General features: G+C 41.5%; 2 protein-coding genes across 7 annotated transcripts in view; one reads left to right on the plus strand and one right to left on the minus strand.

Annotated features, from left to right (window-relative positions):
* Positions 1-25,756, minus strand: part of LOC138165444 (nuclear body protein SP140-like protein) — a 393,692-nt gene that overhangs the window by 216,893 nt on the left and 151,043 nt on the right. The gene's annotated exons all lie outside the window — the stretch shown is intronic.
* The window catches only part of LOC138165442 (divergent protein kinase domain 1A), a 125,661-nt gene continuing 109,098 nt past the window's right edge, over positions 9,194-25,756 (plus strand). For 5 of the 6 annotated variants that reach the window (XR_011169352.1, XM_069093808.1, XM_069093812.1 and 2 more), the window contains exon 1: positions 9,194-9,350. Coding sequence is in view for 4 of the 6 variants with exons in the window: in XM_069093808.1 (XP_068949909.1) it covers positions 9,297-9,350 (54 nt within the window). In the remaining 2 variants the exon portion in view is untranslated. The remainder of the gene's footprint in view (positions 9,351-25,756) is intronic. The other variant, XM_069093810.1, reaches the window with a different exon arrangement.

The raw sequence follows: 25,756 nt of genomic DNA on the forward strand, positions 1-25,756 counted from the left end.
TATCCAGAACAGAGAAGACGATGGTTCTGATGTACTCTGCCCTAGGCAGACCACGCATGGAATAGCGTGCTCAGTTCTGGGTACCATATTCTAAGGACAACATTCACAAAGTGGATGTTTAAAGGATGACAGTAAAAAAGCATTTATTAAGGACCTACTATGTGCAAGGCACTCTGCTAAGTGCTTGGAGATAGAAAGGCAAAAGACAATCCCTGCTTTCTAGAAGCTCATAATTTAATGGGGGAGACAATGTACAAATAGGATATATACAGGATAATGGGAGATAATCAACAAAGGGAAGGCATTAGATTAAGATGAGTTGGGAAAGGCTTCGTGTAGAAGGTGGGATTTTTAGCTCAGATATTAAAGAAATGTAGGAGGTAAATGAGAAGGATGAGGGCATTTCAGTATGGGGGACAGCCAGAGAAAATTCCTAGAGCCAAGAGGCAGAATATCTTGTTTGGGGAGCAGTAAAGTTGTCAGCATCACAGGATGGAAAAGAAGAGGGAGAGGGAGATAAAGTATGAGCAAACGGGAACAGAAGGGGGATAGACTGTGTTACAGAGGGTTTTGAACACCAAACAGCATCTTGTATTTGATCCTAGAGGCAATAGGGAACCCCTGGAATGCATTGATAGTGGTGTGACATGGTCAGATCTGACCTTTAGGAAAATCATCTTGGAGGATGGATTAAAGTGGGGAGATACCTAAGTGCAGGCAGCCCCACCAGCAGCTACTGCAACAGTCCAGAAGTGAGATGAGGGTCTGAAGCAGTGGGGTGGCAGTGTCAGAGGACAGATGGGGGCATATTTGTGAGATGTTGCAAAGGTCAAATTGACAGGTCTTGGCAATAGATTGGATATGGGAGGTAAGAGATAGTGAGAAGTCAAGGATGATACCAAGTTTTGAGCCTATAGGACTAGGAGAATTGTAGTTTCCTGAACAGTAACAGGGAAGTTTGAAAGGGGAAGGGAAGAAGATTTAAGAGGAAAGATGGTGAGTTTGGTTTTGGACATGTTGAGTTTAGGTTGTCCATAGGACATTCACTTCAAGATGTCTTAAAGGCACTTAAAGATGCAAATATGAAAGTCATCAGAGAGGTTGGGACTGAATAATTAGATTTGAGAATTATCAGCATAAAGACATAAATCTATGGGAGATGATATGATCACCAAATGAAGTAGTATAGAGGAAAAAGGGAAGAGGGTCTAGGACCCTGTGGGACACCTATAGTTAGTGGGCATTACTTGGATGAAGATCCAGAAAAGGAGATTGAGAAGAAGCAGTCAGAAAGGTAGGAGATGAACCAGAGGAAAAGTAGTGTTCTTGAAAATGAAGAAGAAAGTGAATATCAAGGGGAAGAGAATGATTGGTGGCAGAAAAAGGCTATAGAAAGGCCAAGGAGAATGAAGACTGAGAAAGAGATCATTGGTAACTTTGGAGAGGGTGTTTTCAGTTGAATGATAAGATTAGAGGCCAGATTGTAAAAGAGTTAAGAAAAGAGAGGAGAAGAAATGGAGACACTCATTGTAAACTACATTCACTGATAGTTTCACCACAAAGGGCAGAAGAGATGTTGAATGATAGTTAGCAGGGATGGAAGGACCAAGTGAGGAGTTTTTTGATGATGGGGAGGAGATGGGTATGATTGTAGGTAGTAAAGAAGCTGGCAGTAGACATGGAGAGATTAAAGATAAATGAGAGAGAGGGAATGTTAGAGGGGACAATCTGCTGGAGGTATAGTCAGACTGACTAGCAGCAGTGAAGGCACTGTTGAAGTTATGTAACATAAATTTGAAGTGGAGTGAGAACAGTTTCGTGATTTTCTCTACTTTTGTTCAGTAGCACATGTGTAGGAGTGAAGGTGGTACATGGTGGGAGTGATCCAAGTCTGAGGCTTGGCAGAGTACAACAGATAACTTGATAAGGGGGCCAGGAACTCAAAAGAAGAGGACAGTGTAGTGTTGGGCTGGTTCAACAAGGGGTCAAGATGAGGAAAAACAGAGTGGTTCATGTAGGCAAGATGGCCAGAGAGGGAAGTGAGAGGTCAAGGAACTGGAAGTCATGGCGTGAATGAAGTTTGGTATTGGAAGAGAGAAAGAGAGGCTGGGAAACTAACAGATCGAAATCAGAATTTACAGAATTTTCAGGATGGCAAGAGACCTAGAAACCACCCCAAAAAAGGATCAGGTGAAAGAGATGGATAAGCAAAGATTTGGGGGAGGAGGAATGACTGGGAGAATAGCTAAGCTATTTTCAATCACTTAAAAAGCTGTCATCTGGATGAGGATTTACCCTTGTTCTGTTCTTCTCTACCTATGTGACCTTAGGCAAAATGCTTCCCCTTTAGAAGATTCAGTTTCCTGGATGGGATCTCTAAAGCTATACTCCTCTGAAGGCTGGGAAGTAAGGAATACATTTTCCAAAACTTTTCGTCCAGGATGCCACTCAGTGATGCTACAGAGAGGAGATTCTTTTTTAGGTACCAAAAGAGGTTTGGTTTTTTTTTTGGGGGGGTGGCCTTCGAAGTTACTTCCAACTTTGAAATTTTGTGATTTTGGTTAGGAAGGTTGGGATGGTGTTTTGATATTTAAAGGAGTTAAGTTTCACTGCCCACAAATTCTTGATGAAGAAGGAATTATTATAGCAAGCTTTTTGGAAAATACTAATAAAGATGTCAAGTCTCATTAACACTTTTCAATAATGAAAGTCTTAATCATGTACAATCTTCCAGTATTACGTTGTGGATATCTAGCTATTTTCAGAAATCTGTCAGGAAACCCAGAAAATAAGAAATGAATGCCTTACTCCAAAGACATTCCCCTGAGTCTGCATTCCCCAGCAACTTCTGCACCCTTGTCCCATTGACTGAGTTGGTCTTACATTTGTTCAAATTGGATCTTGCTGGAGATTATCAGTAAGGAAACATCTGGATTCTCTAAGATCGAGGCTGGCACTTGAGAGAATAAGTTGTTTCCTGGATTCAGTTAGTCATTCTGCTGTCCAGGAGAATCAGGAAATGCTCAGAGCTCTGTCTTCTGAAGGAAAGGAATGATCATCCAATGATTGGTACCTTTCGTGATGCTGCCAACACATTTTTTCTGGGCTGTGTTTGTACCACCTGACTGCTATGTAGAAAGCACCCACAGACCTATGTATACAGGGGAAAAAAAGAGCTAAAACTGTTCTGATGGGAGCTGCCCTCGTAATAGGATATCGGCAGACATTCTCAGCAGTCCCCTGAGACTATTGCTGAATCCTAGAAATATTTTCAACATGCCCCAGAGCAAGTTCATGACCCGTCTGATTATGTTCATAACCTACCCCAACAAGGAAGTGCCACAGGGAGAGGATTCACAAAGCGTTCCCCTCAGACAGACAGGCTGCAAGCTGCTTTGAATTCTCTATAGAAAGCAAGCCTTTTGCTTCACATTCTATTAGGGAAACTTCCAGATTAATAGCATCATGCTTCCATAAGGCTAAGTCCCGGCACCAAACTGTTATAAACTATTCCTTTCCTTAGGGATTGTGCCAACATGATGAAGAACAGCTTTTCTTTAGGGTATGTACAAATAAAGAGGAAAGGAATGAAAATTATGTCATTCAAGATTCTGTGTTTCAGACTCTGAATTTGCTTTGAGCTAAAGACATTTTAGTACCCTTCCCATAACACTCCACCCCTTACCCTTTATCCTCCCTGCAGTATCTCATCAGGAGCAACAGCAATGAGCTGGAGACTGCCTAAGGGAGGGAAGACCAGAATGATGAAGAGCCTAAAGACCCATAAGGAATACGAGGATTAAAGGAATCGAGGGGGTATTGCCTGGAAAAGAGAAGATTGGTGGGGAGGGGGGGAGAGCAGAAGGGGGAGGGACACAAGAGCCATCTCAAGTCAACAAGCATATACTGTATTGTCAAGAAGCATTAAGTGCCAGGCACTGTGCTAAATGCTAAGGATACAATGAAAGGCAAAGGAGCTGACCGTCTAATGCAGGAGACAGTGTGCAAAGAACTACAGGTACACAGGATACATAGAGGATAAACTGGGGAAAATGTCAGAGGAAAGGCTATGTGCTGGTGTGTTAAAGCGGACAGGGGAAGGCTTCCTTTCAAGTATTTAAAGGGCTGTGGAGTGAAAGGAGGATTAAATTTGTTCTGCTTGGCCCAGATAGCAGAAATAGAAGTAAAGTTTGGGAAGTTGCAGATTCAGCTTGATGCAAAGGAAATTAAGAACTATTCCAAAATGAAATGGGTTGCCTCCAGAGGTGGCAGGTTCCCCACCACCAGCCCCAGCACCAATTCTTTTTTTTTCTTTTAAAGCAATCGGGGTTAAGTAACTTGCTCAAGGTTACACGGCCAGTTATTTCTGGGTGTGGTGCTGAGTGTCTGAGCCCGGGATTCGATCTCCAGGTCATCCTGACACTGGAGCTGGTGCTCTTACTTGCTGAGCCACCTGGCCGCCCCTCCAGCACCAATTCTGATGGAGTTTGGGCAAAGACCTCTTAACTAGGTATATTTTTGATAGGTAAATTCAGGTAAGTGTTGGACTAGATCAATGTTGGATTTTTAACCATTTTTATGACATACATAGAGCCCTTTGGCAGTCCAGTGACATCTCTGGACCCCTTCTCAGAATCACTTTTTAAAAAATTCATAATTGAAACAAATGCAAAATTTCAGTTACAGGTTAATTAAAATAAATATATAATTTTTATCCCATCCAATTTTACCAGCAACGTACCCCACCCTCCAATTCCTGAAATCCCACCCTACGTTAAGAATCCCTGCACTAGAGACTCTCTGAGATGCTTCCCAACTCTAAGATCCGATCCTATCATATAGAGTAATAAATAGTCCTTGGATTTGACTTTCTGTTTTTCCATTTTTATAACTTCACATTTCACCTATTGGGTCATTCAACAGGACCTAAAACCCAGCTGTATTTCATATCTTGCCAGCTGGATCTGCTTGGTTGCTTTGGCAGAGCCAATCATAAATGCCACCATCATCTCATCTCACTGCTTTACATGTGTTATCTTGTGTCTAAGTAATACCAACAATAGTAAGTCGATTTATATATGCTTTATGGTTTACAAGGCACTTTCCTCAAAACATCACTGTGAGATAGGTAATAAATGCATTGTTATTCTTATTTGTTTACAGGTCCTACAGTATAGATGGAAGGAAATGGATCCTTTCTTCACCTTTTTGAGTATGCAGTTTCCAGGGACACATTTTTTTTAAATTGTATTTATTTTTTTTGGAGGGGGGGAGGTAAGGCAATGGGGGTTAAGTGACTTGCCCAAGGTCACACAGCTAGTAAGTGTCAAGTTCCTGAGGTCACATTTGAACTCAGGTCCTCCTGATCCCAGGGTCAGTGTTCTATTCACTGTACCACCTAACTGCCCCCATTAAAAATTTTTTTTTTCCCAGAGACACATTAAAACAAGAATTAATCTATCCACTATGTGGTTCTCCATCAGCTTCTATTCCTACCACCATTCTTTCTCATGGTTCATTCAGAAATTGACTGTTGGCGTATGTCATAGAAACTACCGGTTCTCCTCTTCTTTCTTTGCCAAAACACTCTGTATGTTTCCATCAAATAGTTAGTTTTTTATCCCTATGTTCTTCAAATGTATTAGCTTAAGCCAGGAGTGAGGAATCTGCAGCCTTGAGGCCACAGGCTCTATGTGGGGAAGCACTGATCAGAAACACTAAAGAATTCAGGAGGAGTCTGCTACCCTGTGAGTAGCATCCTATGGTGTTCTTGACTATGAAAGGATAGAAAAGAAAGGGTTCTTATTTGGAGTGTTTTGGTGTATTGGTTTAATTAGAAAATGTTTATACTAAAGCTCTTGGGTTTTAAATGACTTTCTCTTTCCAAGTGCTGCTCTAGCTACCTGTTGATCATTTTCCTACTGAATATCAACTATCACTTGAAAAATTTTTGAGTGACTTGTTGAGACATTTGAGCTAGCTGAATCGTTAACTGAAATATTTGAGCAATTCAGGAGTATGCATAGAGGTTTGTGAGGAACTAAGGAATTTCAGATAGAGTCGGCTTGAAGGCATAGGTTTGACAGGAAGACACTAACAGTATTTTTGCACTTTGGCTTGGGGAAGTATTTGCCATAACCCGGGTCCCAATACGTAGTAACATGACCCACTATAGGCCTGGAAGTCATTATAGCATGGGCCCAGGGTTAGTTCTAGCCAAGAGGCATAGGTATGACTGGAGGGGTGTCTTGGGGCCCTGCTTGCCTAAATGTAGACCCTCCTTGACATTCTCACCACTGGAGTTGCTTGTCTCCAGAAAGTCATGTTACATATTACTTAACATATGTTAACACCCATGAGCACATGACCATGGATTAGTGAATCAGATTTAACACCTTTAACCTTGAAATACAGAATTCCAGAGTTCCAATGGGGTGAGACACCTTTTTGAAGGAGGCAGGAAGAGACCAGAGAGTAATGTACCACAATCCAGGACAATTTCTTCAACGTATGGGGAAGTGCCAGAAAAAGAAGTAGGGAGTACCAGAGACCATTTTGCATAGCCTGTATGGGTGCATTTGGGGTCCCACTAAAGAAGACATATCATTCCAAGAAAGACAGGGAAAACTTAGCCTAAAACAAATACTCTTTGTAGGGACCCAAGGAATAGTTGTGCGACAAGGCTTCAGTGTATTGTTCCACTGTTTCATGTGGCATCTCATAGTAAGGCCTAAAACAAGATTTAATTCCTCCATGTTACCTTTCAGATCAGTAAAATACCCCCTTCTAGGCTCATCTTCCTAAACCAGACTAACACTAGAAGGTTGGGGCCGCAGATGAGTAGCTGCTACTCCTCTCCAGATTCTAGCGGGTAACCTCATGGGTAGCTATCCTCTAAATATTATAGCTCATAAGCCCCCACGAGTATGTTTCCTCTTAACAATCAGTCAGTAGGCAGTTCCTGGCAAAAGCTTTTACTCAAAAGGCATGGCAAGAAGTACTTACAAAGCATTTCCTCCAAAAACCTATGGCACTCTCTTCCACCAATAAGCATAGGGTCCATGAGAGGAAGAGTTTCGTGGACTTAAAGCATGATGGTAGTAAGACCCTCATGTAGGAAATACACATGGCCAAGGCAACTTACAGCTCTGGAAATGCAGGACTTCCTTTCTGCAGAAGGTAGGTCCTCATGAAGTATGATGCCAGGGAGAACACTGAAGACGGACAAGTCATTCCATCTCTCAGCTGGACTGGCTCTTCACAGAGTATGATGTCAGAGCCAGATGGACCAATCAGCTTCCTGGCTGAGTCAAGCAGATTGTATGGTGGATGCTGAGATTGTTCCTTCCACATGTAATATGGGAGGAGAAAGTGTCTGGTGAAAATGAGTGTCTAAACCATAAAGGTATGAATGCAGGTCTGTGCCCTCGAGGCAAGTTCCTTGTCTCCCGGACTTTTTCCTGTACAATTGAGTCTCAGTCCCTTTCTAAGGGGTGGGTGTTTCCCGTGCATCGGAAGGCTTTTTCCTTGCCCTGTCTATGCTCAGTTTAGTCCCTTTGACCATGAATATGAACATCGTCTTTGCTGTCTCTCAGTTGAAACTGCTCCAACATTCTTTCTCTCTTCTCTTCTGTCTCCTACCCCCACCCCCTTTTGGCTCAGTCAAACCATGCTGACCGATTATTATCTTATTTTGGATGATGATTTTGGTCACTTGACCCAAACTGAAAACGAATGAAAAATAAATTCAACAGCTAGGAATTAGAATTAGGATTTAGGGCTGGAAGAAGACTCTTTGGAAATCTTCTTGTGCCACTGGATGGCCCGGAGTTAGGAAGACTCATGTTTCTGAGTTCAAATGCGGCCTTAGACACTTACTAGTTGGGTGACCCTGGGCAAGTCCTTTAATCCTGTTTACCTCAGTTTCCTCATCTGTAAAATGAGCTGGAGAAGAGAATGGAAAATCACTCCAGTATCTGTGCCAACAAAACCCCAAATGGTGCCACGAAAAAGCCTCACATTTTAACAGAGGCTTTAACAGAGCGAATCTGGTACAATGGAAAAAGTACCAGCTCTGGACTCAGGGAGCCTGGGTTCAAATCCTATCCCTCCCTGTGCTGCTTCTTACCCACGTGGCCTCGGGCAAACCTCTCGAATCTCCTGGGATCTGTGTCCCTATTTGTCCAGTGAGGAGGTGGCCTCTCAGTCCCTTCCAGCTCTAGAGCTATGTATGACCCTATGATGTTCCACAAACTTGGTGGGAGAGGGGCGCATCTTAATGGCCTCGCAAGCGTCAGGTTCCCAGCACGACATCCTGAAGGAGACCGGACATTGGGACTCCAGGGGACGAGGGTCTGGCCACGGACTGAAGTAGCTTCTTGGGGGCACTGGCCGGGGTGGACAGCGCGGTGACCATCGGACGTAAACAGAGAAGGAAACCTCTCCGGAGCCTCCCGGGGGGGGGGGGGCGGCTGGGTCCCCTTTTGGGGAGCTCGAGCCTGTGCCTCCGCCCCGCCCTCCCGGACCCCCCGTGCCACGACCAGGGTCCCGGCCCCGAGCCACATCCCCTTTTATTCTCGCGGCCGGGCGGCTCTGGAGCCCCCGCGGAGCATCTCCGGGAACCGAGCAAAGAGCGGCTTACACGATGGAAGCTGACCGGGCAGGCGGGGCTCCCGGAGCCGGGGGGCTCCAAGGCTCCGCTCCTCCGGGCTGGGCGGCGCCCCCCCGCTGCGCCCCGCATCCCAGGACATTCAGCCGGACGTGTCCGGCAGGAACGCGGCCAGGGGAGGAGGGGGGGGGGGGGGGCGCACGTGCCGGGCTCCCGCAGCCCCGCCACGCCTCCCCCTCCTCCTCCTCTTTCCCCCTGGCTCCTCCTCGTTCTCCTCCTCCACCTCTTCTTCCCTCTTACTCCTCTCTCCTCCTCCTCTAGCTTCCCTTCCCCTCCTCCCCTTTAAGAGCCCAGGCGCAGTCGGATTTGTGTCGGCAGAGGCACGCCTTTAAGGAGGTCTGACAGCTGTGGCCGCCGCTGCCGCGAGGCCCGCGGGAGGGGGGGTGGGGAGGGCGGCCTGCCAGGGAGGCGCGCGGCTGCGGCGGGGGCGCGCGGGGGCGGTCGTCCCCGGGGGCGCGCGCGGGGGCGCGCGGGGGCGGGCCGGGCGGCGGCGGAGGGGGCGGGGAGCCCGGGCCGCCAGCTCTGGCTCGGGGTCCGCCTCTGACTGCGGCGGCGGCGGCGGCGGCGGCGGCTCGCGGGGCTCGGCTCGGCTGGCTCGGCTCGCACGGCGGGGCGATGTGTGAGTGCCATGGCGAGGAGTCTCTGTGCGGGGGCCTGGCTCAGGAAACCCTACTACCTCCAGGTAGGCCGGCCTCCCCGCGGCCGCCCCTGACCCTCCGGCCGCTGCCCCCTCCCCGGCCCCGCCCGCGCGCGCGCGGCTGTCCGGCTGTCTGTGCGTCTGCCTCCCGCTGCGCGTGGCCGGAACGGCGCCCCCCCGGCTCCCCCTCCTGCCGCAGACGTGTCCCCCTCCTGTCCCGTATCCCCCTCCTGCCCCGTGTCCTCCTTCTGCCCCGTGTCCCCCTTCTGCCCCGTGTCCCCTCTCCTGCCCGTGTCGCCCTCCTGCCCCGTGTCCCCTTCCTCCCACGTGTACCCCTTCTCCCCCGTCATCCCCCTCTTGCCCTGAGTTCCCTCTTCTGCCCCAGACGTGTCCCCGTCCTGCCTCATCACCCCCCTTCTGCCATGTGTCCCTCTTCTGTCCCACACGTGTCACCCTACCGCCCAGACGTGTCCCCCTCCTGCCCCAGACGTGTCCCCCTCCAGTCTCACACATGTTCCCCTCCTGCCCCAGACGTGTCCCCCCTCCTGTCCCATATGTGCTCCCCTCCTTCCCCGTCACCCCCTCCTGCCCCGTGTCTCCCTCCTGCCCCAGACGTGTCCCCCTCCTCCCACATGTACCTCTTCTGCCCCGTCACCCCCTTTTGCCCTGTGACCCTCCTTCCGCGTGTCCTCCTCCCACGTGACCCCCCTTTTGCCCCATCACCCCCCTCCTGCCCCTTGTCTCCCCTCCTGCCTGTTGTCCTCCCTACTCTCCCTCCTTATCTCCCGCTCCTGCCCTGTCTGCCCCTCCTGCCCCATGTCTCCTTTTTTCCCCACACTATCTTGTCTCCCTTTTTCCCCACACTATCTTCCCTGCTTCTACCCCATGTCTCCTCTCCTATCTCCCGCATCTCCTCCTCCTGTTCTTTGGTCTCCCCCTTGGGCCCCCAATGCGGTCAGCCTCCCTTTCCTCCAGGGAGCAGGAGTGGACAGCTTCAGGAGCTGCTCTGGGCACTGAGTTGTTCCGGTGTTTCTCTCTCTTGTGGGTGATGACTGTGCTTGGAGCCCTGCTCCCTCCCTCCCCATCACATCGCACCCCATCTCCTCGGGGCTCATCTCCTGGCAGGCGATGCGGTTCACTTTTGCCCAGTTCCATCCACGCCCTCACCTCCCCACCCGGCGCACCACCTGCCAGCCTTTGCGCACTTTGCTCCCTCTCTTCCTTCCCCTAATCTCCGTACTCAAGCCTGGGAGGGCTTCCCAGCTGGCATATTTCCGTGTGCAATAAGTAGGATTACAATCAACCGTCATTTATTAGGGGCCCACCTAGACCCAAGGGAAACAATCCCTGCCCTCTTAGAGCTGCCCATCTACAGAAGAAGCAGGCAGTGTGGCATTCTCCCATGTCTAAAAACCCAAACTATCCCTAGTGCATCAACCTGGCCGTGGTCAATTTTAGTTCCTTTTAGGGCCATAAAATTGGAGAGTTGGGAGGGAACTCCAAGGGCATCTAGACCAAACCCCACCCAATTAGGTTTCAGTTATATATATTTTCAGAGGAAATGCCAGCCAGTTGTGTGTGGGTTTTTAAGATGTGTACTTAGTGACTCCCTGAGGGGAAACCCTGATGTGCTAATCCAAAAAAAGATGCCCACACTTCCAGCACTGCAGGTTCAATTGATTGTAAGACCTGGAGTGAGTATACAGCCTTCTGTCATGGGTTACTGTGCTTTTTTTGTTCTGTTTCATGACATGAGGATTCCTTGTGTTTGCGGTTGGTTCCAAGGAACAACTACCAGGATGTGGGCCAAAATCCATCACCACTAGTGGAAAAACAAATGTGATTCAATACTTTTTCCTGGGCTAGATGGGTCATCTAAGTATACAAGGACAGCACTTTTAACATATGGAATGAAAGATGTCAAAAGCTCAGAACTCTTCATTGGTGTACTATACAGGGTGTCCTGAACAACAGAGTACAGTTAAGACTTTTGAGACACCCTTGTATGTAAATATAGTTAGAGGGGGATGGGGAAATGGTGTTTGGGTAGGTGGCCTTGTAGTGATTAAAAAAAAACAACAACACAGTAGACATTGAAAGAAAACAAGAGTTTTGGACCTCTCTGGTGAACTTAAAATATATTATTTTGTATTGAAATTACCTGTGTTTGTGCTGCTTTCCTTTGCTTTGCCTCAATAACTGGCAAGTCAAATCAACAGGCATTTATTAAGCGCTCACTGTGTGCCAGTCATAGTACTTATATTTGAATATTTGCTTAGTTCAGATTAGATTTAAATGCTTATTTTAGAATAGTATCTGTAGAGCATGAAATATAGATTTGTGGTCTCAGCCCTGTAGACGCTCCCTCGGTGATGCCAATCCCAATTCACGTAGGCAGTCTAGGACCCTCTCCTACTCCTGTTCAAGTCAAGGGCCAGCTCACTTGCTGACCATGAACAATATTAGTTCAAAGTGTAGGGACTGCTTTCTTCCTTCCAGTGCAGATAGACCATTGGTCTAACCTCTTTTGAGTAATGATGGATCTCTTTTAGGGAGCTCTGCAGTGTTCTGGGGCTTGATGCAATCAGCACCAGTATTAAGTTGGTGTCACTGCTATCCCATGAAGTGGAAGAATACATTCTCTTGCAATCCACAAAGTCAATCAACAAACATTTGTTAGATACTTAAGATGTTTCAGACGCTGTACTAAGAGCTATGGCTACAGAGATAAAGTTAAAATAGTTGCTAGTCTTGGGCAAGTTACTTTCTATAAATTCATGTCCCTTCCTAAAATTTGCACGGATCATCTCCCATGACTGAAATGTGTAACCTCTAACTCTAGACTTCCCCAGCTTCCTTCAAGGATCAGCTCAAATCTGACCTAATAGAGACCTTTCCTGGTCCCTTCTAGCTCTAAGTGCCTTCCCCCTTAGATTACCTCCCATCTTGTCCATATATATCTTCTGTTTACCTTCACATGTTGTCTCCGCTATCAGAACATGAGCTCCTTGAGGGCAGGGACCATATTTGGGATATCAACTCCCTGAGAACTGTTCTTTCATTTCCAGTGCAAAGGTTCTCCTTTGCAGACAATACAGATTGAGCAGCTCTTCCTTCTCTCCAGTGTCAGTTATCCCTGTCCTGTCCACCCCAAGCAGAAGTCTCATCCCTTCTTTAGTCTTCCTTTTCCCCTCATCATAACTTAAAACATTTCTTTTGTCATTCATTAACCTCCCCTGGTAGTCTCAGTTCATTCCAAACTTTAGTGTTCTTGACCCTTTTTTTTTTTACAGGACCATACAAGCTCTTATATCCATTCTGTTACCCAGACTTGCTTCTATCTTCTATATGTTTATTATAAAATCTAAGTTGGGTGGTGAGTTTCCCCCTCCCACATTGATCTCTTCAGACAAAATTTTTTTTTTGGCCTCCTCATTGCAATTGTTTCCCTTTCTGTTTTTCAGAATTTAATTCCTTCCTGGGCTGACTTCCCCTGAAGCATTTTATTCCATGGGATCCTACTCATGAAACCTTTTTTTTTTTTGGAGGGGGGAAGGCAGGGCAATTGGAGTTAAGTGAATTGCCCAAAGTCACATGGCTAGTACTTGTTAAGTGTCTGAGGTCACATTTGAACTCAGGTCCTCCTGACTCCAGGGCTGGTGCTGTATTCACTGCACCACCTAGCCTCCCCCCTCATGAAACCTTTGAAAACTGCTTTCCCAATCAGACTACACGTGCATTTTCTCCTTGGATAGAACGAATACTTCCCTACTCTAGGGTTCCCATCATTTCCACTGTAACAATTAGTTCTTCTCTGTTAGTGAGAATCAAATCCAGAATAAAATTCCTCGTTGTTAGCTCTTCCACCTGAAAGAAAGGGTGTAGAGACAGAAAAGAAGACGGCCCAGGACAGATGTTTGGGAGTACACATTTAGGGGTAGGCTATGGATATAACCAGTAGAGGAGACTGAGAAGAATAATCAGATAGGAGAAAAATTTAACTTGAAATGCCACACAAAAGAGTTTATATTTTATTGTAGGGGCAAATAAAACCACTTAAGCTTTTTTAATAGAGAAGCGACAAAGTCAGTCTTTTGCTTTAGGATTATCCAGCATGTGCTGGATGGATTAGGGTGGGGAGATGAGAATCAATGAGAGCCTGAACTTGGGGGTGACTAGGTAAATGGAGAGAAGGGGACAGAGAAGGGGTCATGTTATAAAGGGAGAATCCAAAAGACTTAGCGATTGATTGGTTGGTGGGAAGGCGATGGGGAAGGAGAGAGGAGTCAGAGATGACTGAGGTTTCCTTCATGGATGACTTTGCACCCAGAAGTGAAAAAATTCACTACCAAATGACCACTGGGGATATTTTTCTACCACAGTGTTGATTGAATCCTTTTCCTTGCTCCACCAGAAGCACGTTCCAATAACCCAACCTACTTCTCAAGCCATAGAATGAGGGCAATACTGGTTAGCTTTTATAGTGACAGTTAACTAACACTAGTGATGGGGATAAATGTTGAACATTTAAATTAATATTTTGGTTAGAGTGAAGTTATCTCTTTGTGATCCTTTATCTGATCAACAAAACTTGCCAGAGTTTGTTCAAAAAACTTTACTGGGCCATTTAAGATTTCTTTTCATAAAAAGTTACTGGACACTTATATGTAATTGTCTGTGGTTAGGCCAAAGACATTGAATAGAGACTTTTAAAATTATTTTAGTCGTGGGGAATTATATAATTATATGTGACTTTCAGATATATCTGTCTAGGTATCTTATTTGTCATTATGACACTTGGACTTTCATAGAAGTTTTTGGGATAAGATCATGACATCACAAATAGGTATGACTTCTGAAGACCATTATATTCTATGAGATGACCAAGGCCATTTTTAAAGTAAAAATGCATTCTTTAAAAGTTGGATTTGATCGCAAAATAGTTATGATGTGCAAATGCAAAATGAAATAAATGCCAAATACTTCTCATTTACTAATTATTGTTATTTTATTATATTATTTAATTATCATATAATTATTACATAATATATAATTATTATAATTGTTATAAAAATGTTTCACAAAATAGTGTTGTAGAGGAAATTTTAAAGTAGATTAATAATAACATTCATATTCAATAATACCGAAATATAACTTTATAGTAAAATGTAAATGTTATATGTTGGACATCATTTTGAAGAACAAATTAACAACCCTACTCATAGATTCCCCAGAAACTGGATTTTTAAATATATTCATAGTTTGATTCTTATTCCTGTGCTGAATTTGCTCTTATTATTTACCCCTCCTCCCTTTGCTTCAATTTAACTGATAAAAGAGGCCTTAGAATTGCCCACCTTTCATCTTTTCCTCTCTTCCTTCATTCCCAAATTTTCCCACCATCTGCTTTTTCTACTTCCTCTCCCACCAGCTGCTCCAACTTTGAAATTGTGCTGGACAAAGTCAAAATGAAATCACATTTTCAGGACAAAATATCATCCAACTTCTTCCCTTGCTACTGAGAGAAAACTCATAGTATTCGCATTTCTGTTGTTCTCTGACACTGTTCGCCTGTAAAAGTAAGAATAAAGCCATATTGTACCTTGAGCAAAAGCAACATGTAAGAACTAGGGACCTGGGTTTTATTCTTATCTGTACCGTTCCTTTATTGAGACCTTAAGTCATCTTTTAATGCCTTTTTATAATTTAGTTTCTACATTATAAAATCGAGAAAATAGCATTTATGCTACTATCTTTGCCATAGAGCTATAATATAAGTATGTTTAATGAAACTCTTTTTTTTCCTTTTTTTTTTGGGGGGGGGGAAGCAGGAAAATTGGGGTTAAGTGATTTGCCTAAGGTCACACAGCTAGTAAGTGTCAAATATATGAGGATGGATTTGAACTCAGGTGCTCCTTATTCCAGGGCTGGTGTTCTATTCACTGTGCCACTATTTCTTTTTTTTTTAAATTTGAATTGTGAATTCTTGTATCCATTTGTCACTTCAGAAATCCGTGAATACAAATGAAAAATACTGCATGTGCGAAATGCCTTGGATTCCTTGGGGAATGGTCCATGTTAAAGATTGCTACTTCTCCTTTTCTTCCTTTTGTCAATTCCTCTTCCTCCTCCTCCTTCTTATCCTCTTCCTCCTCCATTTTTTTTTAACACAATAAGGAAGTTAATGACATAACAGACAAATATTCCAGATAGTCGCAGCTTTCTCCCTTTTACATACCAGGTTGTTGTTTGCATATGTTTAACTAGAGCTGGAAAGAGCTTTGGAGCCCAATTCATCTTTTTGTTTATTTTTACAGATGAGGGAACTGAGGTATAAAAAGTTGAAATAACTTGGCCAGGTGAACAGAGGTAGTAATTGGCAGAGTAGGATTTGACTCCAAATCCGTTGCTCTTTCTACTCACACACCCTATACTACATGATGCAAGAGTTCTGTGCTTTTAGAGTTCTCAAATGTAAGACTAAGGAGATTGCATTTTACTGTGTAATTAGGGAGCTAGAAAAAGGTTTTGATCATGCAAATGACATGCCCAGAAAAGTATTAAGTATTTTTGTATTAAGAAAAGTCTCAATGTAAATTGGAAACTGAGGGGATCTCAATTGGAGAATGGCTGAACAAGTTGTGATATATGATTGTGATGGAGTACTATTGTGCTATCAGGAATGACAAGGGGGAAGGGTTCAGAAAAACCTGAGACTTGTATGAACTGATACAAAGTGAAGTGAGAAGAACCAGGAGAACTTTGTACACTGTAACAGCAATATTGTAACAACTCTGATGAAGATAATGATCCATGGCAGTCCCAAAGGACCCATGATGAAAAATGCTGTCCACCTCCAGAGGGAGAAATGATAAACTCTGATGTTTTTTTTTTCATTTTATTTTTCTTGCTTTTTTCCCCACACATGGATAATATAGGAATATGTTTTGCATAGCTTCACATGTATAGTGGGTATCATATTTCTTGTCTTCTCACTGGATGGGGGAAGGGCTAGAAGGAGAGACATAATTTGGAACTCAAAAATGGATGTAAGAAAATTAAAAATTATTAACTAAAAAGAAAAGAAAATCCTCTTTGCTGCTGTGTACAGGTGGTTTGGAGCAAAATGTGCTAGGAGGTATGGAGGCTAGTTAGAAAACTATCCGCATAACCTAGGGAAAAGTAATAAAGGTTCAAACTAGGATGATGGTAGAAGAGAAAACCTTGGTAACTGATTGTAGAGGGTGATTAGAGAGAAAAGACAAGAAATAACCCAAGGTTTTCAGTTCAGAGTACTGGGAGGATAGTTATTTCCTAGAATAAGGAAACTGAGAGCAAGACCAAAAGCAAATTTGGGGGTGAAGGTGAGGCAGACATCCTGTAAAGCTCTGAAAATTTCTTTCTCTCAAGAACTCAGGCAAACCATTCTGGAAAACAGTTTGGAACCATGCTCCAAAAGCTAATTTTTAAAAAAGCATACCCTTTGATCCAGAAATGCCACTGTAGCCCAAAGAGATAAAAGAAGGAGAAAAAAGACCCATATATACAAAAACATTTGTAGTGGCTCTTTTTATAATAGCAAAGAATTAGGAATGGAAGGGGTACCCATCAATTGGGGAAGGTTAGATAAGTTATGATATAGGAATGTGATGGAATATTGTTGTGCTGAAAGGATGAAGGGGATGGTTTCATAGAATCCTGGGAAATTTGGTGTGAACTGGTACAGAGTCAAGTGAATAGAACCAAGAGAACAATTAATATCATAGCAAAGATATTATAAGAACAAATAACTTTCAAAACTTAACGATTCTCGTCAGCACAGATTCTGACCAACTGTGGTTCCATGGGACACCTGATGAAAAACATTGTGCACTCCTGACAGAGCGGTGATAGAGTCAGAGTACAGATTGATTTTTTTTTTTTGGGCATGGCCAATGCACGAATTTGTTTTGCTTGATTCCACCTGTCTGTAACTGGAGTTTTTATTTTTCTTGTTTTCCCAGTGGTGAGGGTGGAAGCAGTGGGGGGAGCCAAAGGACATAACAGGGAGAGAATGCAGATCTTTTGAAAAGAAAATTTATAAATGAATGGAACTCTGGACAGTGACTCATGCTGGATATACAAATTTTGGAGTCGTGCTTAGAGAGGATAACTAAAATCCTAAAGCCAAGGGAATAAATCATCAAGGGAGAAAATATGGAGAAGAGAGCTGAGGTCCGAGTCTTGGCATAAACCCACACAGAGCAGGTTGGAGGACAGAGACCAAATAAAAGAGAAGCAGTAGTTAGAGAACCTGGAGAGAGCTGTGCCGCATGTCATAGGAGAGGATGATCAACAGTCAAAGATGCCAAAACATTGAGGAGCTTGAGAAATGGGGAAGGTCATTGGATTTAGCAATTGAGTCACTAGTGAAATTGGAAAAGATAATTTCAGCAAAGTAGTGGCCACACTGCAAGGGGAAGTGGAAATGGTGAGTATTGATTATTCTAAGAGTTTAGCAGTGAAAGGGAAGAAAGCTATGGAATCATAGTTTGAGGGAACAGTAGAGTCAAGTTTGAGATTTTTGTTGTTTTTCTCTTTGCTTGAAGAAACCTGAGTGTGTTTGGAAATAGTGGAGAAAGAGCCAGTAGAAAAGAAGAGATGGAAACTTAGAAATGTGGAATGATCAGTCGATGAGACAGGTTCCTAAAAGAAATGTGACATGGGATTAAGCATATAAGTAGAATATAAATCATGGATAAAGTTGTACTAAATAAAGTAATGACTAGTGGTCCTTTCTCAGTCCTGTTTCTGCTTTATCTCTGTAGCAGGTGACTTTTGTCTGCCTCCATGAAGCTCTTTACCTCTAGTTTCTCTAATATTTCACTATCCTGGTTCTCTTCCTGCCCCTCAGCTGTAAACATTTGTAGAAGATTTAGTACTTAGTCTTTTGTGTTTCTCTCTTGACTTGAAGACGGCATCCCTCATGGCTTCAGCTGTCACCCCTTCATAGGCGTTAGTAATCCACTTGGTAACCTCCCTGTCACACTCTATTCAATACGATCTAAAACCATACCCTTCTTTTCCATAAACTGCTTCTCCCTCTTCACTGCCCTGTTAAGTCAGTCAACAAGCATTTATTAAAAGCATTTGCTATGTGCCAAACACTATGGAAAGTGCTGAGGATTCAAAGAAAGAAGAAAACAGACCTTGCTCTTAATGAGCCCACAGTGTAACGGGGGAGATAGCATGCAAACAACTACGTACAAACAAGTTATATATAGGATAAACTGGAAATAGTCAACAGGCTGGCATTAAGGAAAATCAGGAGAAGCTTCTCATAGAATGTGGGATCTTAGCAGGGAACTGAAGAAAGCCAGGGAGGCCAGGGGTAGAGTATCTTGTCCAAGGAACAGCTGTTAATGGTACCACAATCTTCTCAGACTCTACACTTTGAACTTTGGTTGCCTCCCTATCATCCCATGGGATTTCACTTAAAATGATTTATAAGCAGTTTTTAAAAAACATATCTGACTTCATTATAAGGGAGGCTCCTTATGCCATTTCTGTAGCACATGAGAGACTGTGCATAAGCATGAAGGTAGAAGAGAGGGTATGGACATGGAACAGTAAGCCAATTTGAAGAGGAATGTATGGAAGGTCTAACTTTAATAAGTCTGGAAAGGAAGGCAGGAGGCAGAGTTTGTTAAAGTAGAGGTAATAGGGAGCCACTAAAGCTTCTTTAACATTGGGAATGACATGGTTGGACCTGTACCTTAAGAGTATTTTGGTGACTGTGGCAAGAAGACCAGTGAGGAGGCTAATAAAATAATCCAGTCAAGAGGGAGTAAGGACATAAGCCATAGTGGTGGCTGTTTGAGTGAAGAGAAGTAGATGTAAGAGAGGTTTTGTAAGTAGTATGGATGAGAATCAGCAACTAATTGGATATGGTGTCAGTGAAGGAGAGGGAAGAATCAAAGAAGATGTAGAGGTTGGAAACCTGGCTGACTGGAAAGATGGGTTTGAGTTTTACAGAAATAGGTAACTTAGAAGGTTTATGGGGAAAAATAATGAATTCAGTTTGGGCCATTTTGAGTTTAAGACGTCTACAGGACATGGAAATATTGATAATGTGTAGCTGAATCTAAGGAGAAAAGTGAGAACTGGACTTGTAGATTTGTAAGTCACCTAGAGATAAAATTACTTAGAAAAGTAGAGAAGGAAGAAAAGAAAAGAAGGCTCAGGACAAAGTTAGGATACACTCATGCTTGGCCTATTTCCCCTATTATTCCATTGCCAATATTAAGGTCTCCAAATAATTTTCTTGCTAAATAGGTGCTTCATGGTTCCTAGCCGTCCTGGCTAATCTAGCAACCCCCCCCCCCATAATTAATTTATTAGGTGAGCTTCTAGTTCTCTTCTTGTCCTCATGATCCAGTTTTTCTCTTGACCTTCTAAGCATTAGTGCTGTCATCTTAGCATTATACTCCCTCCACATACTGATCATAAAACAAGGAAAAATTAACACACCTTATAATCCCAGTTCTTCTGTTATAAAACATGCCCTTATAAAAGAGAATAAATACTGATAATCGGTAATATGTTCCTAATATTTCTTGCAATTCCTATTTTATGCTCATTCTCCAACTTTTAGAAAATTGATAAATTTACCAACTAATACTAAATCTATAGTAAAAAAAAATAACCTTCTTCATTAGCCTAATGCCATAACAAGTTTACTAATCTTCATTAATATGGGTTAAGAATCAAGAATTTCCAACTGACAATCATTTTCAATCCAAAAAAATTAAACTAAAGCTTCAAATTAGACTTCATCATCTTCATCCCCACAGATCCATTTGTTATTGTATGAGCTATTCTAAAATTTTTGCCATGATATGCAAATACAAACTTGAACATTAATCAGCTATCTACTTCCTTTTCTTTTTACAATAATAGTTCTGTTCTCTGTCAACAATTTCTTCCAGTTTGTCATTGAATGAGAAGGTGATGAAGTGATATATATATATATATATATATATCCCATTAATTAATGGTATTAAGGAATAGTCACTGACAGGGAAGGAGAAAGGAATAAACATTTATTTTGTAACTACTGTGTGCCAGACGTGTGATGTGCTACGTACTTTATAAGTATTATTTCATTTGATCCTCAAAACAACCCTTCAAGGTAGGTGTAGTTATTATCCCTCTTTCTACAGTTGAAGAAACTGAGGCAAACAGAGGTTAAGTGACTTGCCCAGGATCACACAGCTAGCTAGTAAGCATTTGAGGTCAGATTTAAACTCAGATCTTCCTTATTCCAGGTCTAATGCTCTATCTGTACCACTCGGCTGCCTCTAACACCACTGTACTTCACAGAATTTGCTATAATTAAATTGCAGACATTGGAATTATACTAACTGTAGCACAGCTATCAATCCCCAATAATATCTGAGAATTTGAATCAATTTTTCAAACTAATATTGATGTTCTTTCCTTCTTATGACCTCTTTTTACCAACCCTGGCAAGTCAGCTTAATTTGTACTTTACCCATGACCTTCTTCCGCTATAAAAGGACCCACAGCAGTCTCTGCCCTACTTCATTCAAACACATAGTGATAGCAGGGACTTTTGTACTAATTCACTTATATCTCATGTCAGAAGAAAATATAATTTAAATGCTTGCTTTATGTTTGGGCACTCCAGCAACCCTCTTTGCCACCATCTTGGTAGCTACACAAAACAAAATAAAACAAAAAATTGTGGCCTTCTCTTCCTATATCCATTCAGGCTTAATAATAGTCACTATTACTCTTAATTAGTCTCTACTAGCAGGTTTCCATATTTGTACTCATGCCTTTTTTTCTCTCCCAGAGCAGTATCATTTTTATGTTCTGGATCTCATTTCTATAGTCTAAATGATAAACAGGATATTTGAGGAAAAGAAGGTAGCCTGTTTTACACCATATCCATGATCTTTAATAATCAACAGCCTAACTTTGACCAGACTCTCCTTTCTTAAGGGTTTTTTTTTTAAATAAAAGAATTTATTGTTGAAACTCTGAATATGTAAAAGACGGATCACGATCTAGCACAGGAGACTGAGAAAGAAGAGTCAGACAGGAAAGAGGAGAAACAGGAGAGAGCAATGTCCTGAAAACTGAGGGAAGGGATCGTATCTCAGAGACATAGTGTTAAAGCCATCGAGATATCAGGACAGAAAAGGAGTGAGAAAGGCCCAGTGGATTTAGCAATTAAAGATCGCTGGCAACTTTAGAGAAAGCAATGCCAGTTAAGTGATGGGATGAAAGCTAGATTTCAAAATGTGAAGCAGTGAATTAAAGGTGAGGAAATGAAGGTGTGACAAAAATCATTGGAGGATCTGTTCATAGAGACTGCTGCCAATAATAATTTCAAAGATGTAAAGACAGGGGGTAACTGGTTTACTATACTTAGGCATCATTGTATACAAAAATCAATTAGGTAGGACATCCATTTCAGCAACCTTATATAGGTGTTGGTTACACAGACAGGTTGGGTATAAAGGAATTTAACAGAAAGTAGAAGAGGATGGTGATGATTTACACAGAAGGATGAGATCTATACTAGCTAAATCAGGATACTAGTCAGTAAATACTAGCGCTGTAATTGCTATCTCAAGCTGGAATTGGCAAACAGAACAGAAATTATTTAGCTAATACTGGGGCTGTAGTAGATGTCTCAGCTTGATTTTACAGACTCTTGATGGTTATGTGACCAATTTATCTTAAGTAAATGGTGGTAAGAAAATGAAGCCAAAAATTCTCTTAGGACAGTCTCTACTTTGGTCATAGGTTACATAATACATGCCTCTTAACCACATTCTTATACAACCTATTGATCTCCTCTCTGGCTATCTTGTATTTCCACCATCAGATACAAATATTGGGAAGCATTGAAAGCAACAATAAAGCAAAATCAACACAATAAGTTATTAGTATTATATAACACAGAGTTTTCATAATTTCTGTGATTCAGCTGATTCTTGGCAACCAAAACCAAATATCCCAGTCAGATATCCTTTCATGTTTAATCTCCTCCAGACCCTTCCCTAACTCCGCAAAGCAATTTAGGTGCTGGGTAATATTAAGGGTTTGGTCAAACATACTTGCAACATTCAGTTAAGGTTCATTTAAACAAAAATTTTTTCTTATTTTGTTGTCTTGGGTTTAGCTGTCTACTTCATAAAGTCCTCTGCTTCTAGGAAGCATTTTCCCTTAGAAATTTTGTGTCATTGGGGTTTGTTCTTGACCACTATCCAGTTTGGTCCACACAAACTCAAAGCCATAATTCTCTGAATCAACCTCCTGGTTCTGTTAACTGGGTTGTCAGCCTTGTTTCTAGGGCAGCTTAGCAGAGGTATTTCTTCAGTAGATTGACTTTCAAGTTCTTCATGGAGGTATCCTAAGTAATGCTGCTTAAACCAGCTAGTAATATGAATTAGTATACTTTAGTGGAGCCTGACAAATCCTAATCACATTGGCCTTACAGTAATTGGTTCATGTGATGAAAGCCAGTTTAAACTTTATGAAGTTAATTTTATAAACATCAGGGCTCCAAGAAGAACATCAAATTAGGCTACCCATAATTCATCTTGAAAGTTTAGAGAGTTTCATTCTTCATATGCCAGTTATTCTTTCTATCTTTACCTGAACTCTGTGCATAATATGGATAATCCTATCTAGAAGGAAGGAGTAGGACTTTGTAAAAATACGTCCTGTTTTTTTTTTTTTTTTTTTTTTTTGTTAATGAGAGAAAGAGCTCAAATAAAAAAAATCAATTTCCCATTTAAGAAAAGTTCACAAAATAAGATACAAACTGGTTGGGTTTTGTTTTTTCTAGTGATTTGAAGCTTTATTAAAAATTTAGCTACAATATTAAAACCCACTCTTTATTACTAGTAGCTCTCCAAAGTTGCCCTAATTTGAAAATTGGCCTTTTAACCAAACAGTTACACCACGCAGCAGACCTTTTTTTTTTTTTTCTAACATCCATTTTACCATCTTGAACATACTAAAATGCTTTGGACAGTCAGTCCATTTGATGTATAAGCTTCAACAAATTGAGATAAAGCTTTTCCTAAAACTAAATGCTTTAAGATTGTGTGACTGTAAAGACCTATTGTATGGTTTGACAAGAGGTTGTATTTCTGATCATCCTGAGGACCAAGAGTATTTCTTTACTTTTCCCCACACTGTATGTGCATATAATGTGTGTACCTCCAGGTACAGTAGTTTTAGGTTTGGGTGTGTGTGTGTGTGTGTGTGTGTGTGTGTGTGTGTGAAGGAGATGGGTAACATTTATTCTTCTTTATCTTTTCATTTTAAAAAAAGTCATGGTTTAAAAGTTTCTTGACAATTAATTAAAACAATTCTATATGAGAAAGCCTCTAAAAAGCCTCTGACTTGAGATTTCTTAATTATTAAAACATATCTAAAGAAAATTACTAAGACATAGACAAGTATATGTAAAAGAAATTCACTAGTTCCCTATTACCTCCAGAATAAATTTAAAACCATATCATGTAGGACCATCATTTTTACTTGACCTTTTTCATTGTTTTTTACTAGCATAATTGCAAAAGTTTTAAGACTATTAATACAATTACAGCTATCACAAATCTTTTAAGTATATTCTTTTACTGCAATGAAAACATTTGAAAGGCAATCACATATATCCTCGTTATCAAATGAAAACAGCCTAATCTTGATACTTTTCCCAAAGTGAAATATGTTAATCCATTAAAAATTAAAATGTCTATATCTTTATCATATTACTTCTTTATCCTTTCCTCTCATTAAGGATATATATTATCCTCATATCATTCAGAAAAAAATGTGATACTGTATGGCCCTAATCTTATACATTAATATATCACTATTAAACAAATGAGCAAGAAGATGACAAGTCTAATAACTGATTTTCCATAGTTGCTTACATTAAGAAATTCAATTATCACAAATTAATAACAGTAAAATTAAAGCAATAGAGTCCTTTAGATGTATATCCCATTGTAGCAGTTCAGAGATTTTAGATGATTGTTAAAGATCTGTTATAAAACATTTGCAGTTCTCCTACCATGGTCAGAGAAATTTGCTATGAAAGGAAGAAGGAAATGGGGATAACAAATTCAGTATTATTCCTTCAGGCCTGAGCCAAGGCCTATCATAGACATACCAAGAGAAAATTCCTTTGACTCTGTTTGATTTCAAGCAAAAGTCATAGATACCTTTTGGACACCTAATCATGCTACAGAGTTCTACATTATTCATAGGGTATCATAGCCAGGCTCAGAACTGACTAGATGAGAAATATTCCTGTTCAGAAAGGAAATAGCACAGTGGGGAAACTGGGTCAAGAAGAATCCTGCCATTACATTTGTAAGTCCATCTTCTCAACCTTCCTACTTATTTTATGTTCGCCAGCAGTATTTTCCAGAATGTACCTTCTCGAAGTAGCTCCTGGCATTTATCTTAAATGGTGGAGTACTGAATTAACAACAATCAACCTGTTATATCTGAATTCAAACCTCAGAGCAAATCAAATTATAGTCCTGCCTTACATAGTAAGTTTCATTGCTCACAGTTTAGGGGAAAGTACAGTTTTTCATATTGCAGTTAGAGTTGGCTAACAATAAAAAACAATAAAAACATTTATCTTCAGTATTACAAAGGTTTTTCTAAAGCATTCATTCCTCATTTTTACTTGTCTAGTTTAAACATATCCTGATGTAAAATATCATTTAAGAATAAATTAATAAATTATTTGCTTTCTGGAGTTTTATACATAATATGAATACACAATAACAAACCTGGAACCAAAACACTGACTACTGTTAGCTTGATCTGACACTGCTGCCAATCATTAGGTAATCCCTAAGGTAAAAGTCAGCTAGGTGCATAGGGTGCCAGGCCTGAAATCAAAAGGATTCATCTTCCTGAGTTCAAATCCGGCTTTAAACATTTAGTAGCTATGTGATCCTGGCCAAGTTGCTTAACCCTCAATTAATTAATGCCCTCAATTCCTCATCTGTAAAATGAGCTGGAGAAGGAAATGACAAACCACTTCAGTATATTTGCCGAGAAAACCCAAAATAGAGTCACAAAGAGTTGGACTACAACTGAAAAATGACTGAACAACAAGATAAAAAGAAAAATCCTTTCAAACAGAGGCCTGTTGATATACTAAGTTGGCTCAAAGATCCTGGAAGTTAGTTTCATAATTTTCATAATCAGTAGTCAGACAATTCATCATATAAATCAGAATAGAATTTAGAAGGCTATTATTTGCATACCCCTTTCCTGAGACTCCTTCTTTCATACAGTTAATACCGTTCTATGATCTTTAAAAATTTAATGGGTCTAGCCAAACCTCTCACAGATGATGAGATTTCTCAAGTAAACAAACCAGAGCATAGGCATTTAAATAT

This window comes from Petaurus breviceps, unplaced genomic scaffold (assembly GCF_028583685.1).
Source record: "Petaurus breviceps papuanus isolate PSGF00001 unplaced genomic scaffold, PetGlider_PUasm1.0 208, whole genome shotgun sequence".
NCBI lineage: Eukaryota > Metazoa > Chordata > Mammalia > Diprotodontia > Petauridae > Petaurus > Petaurus breviceps.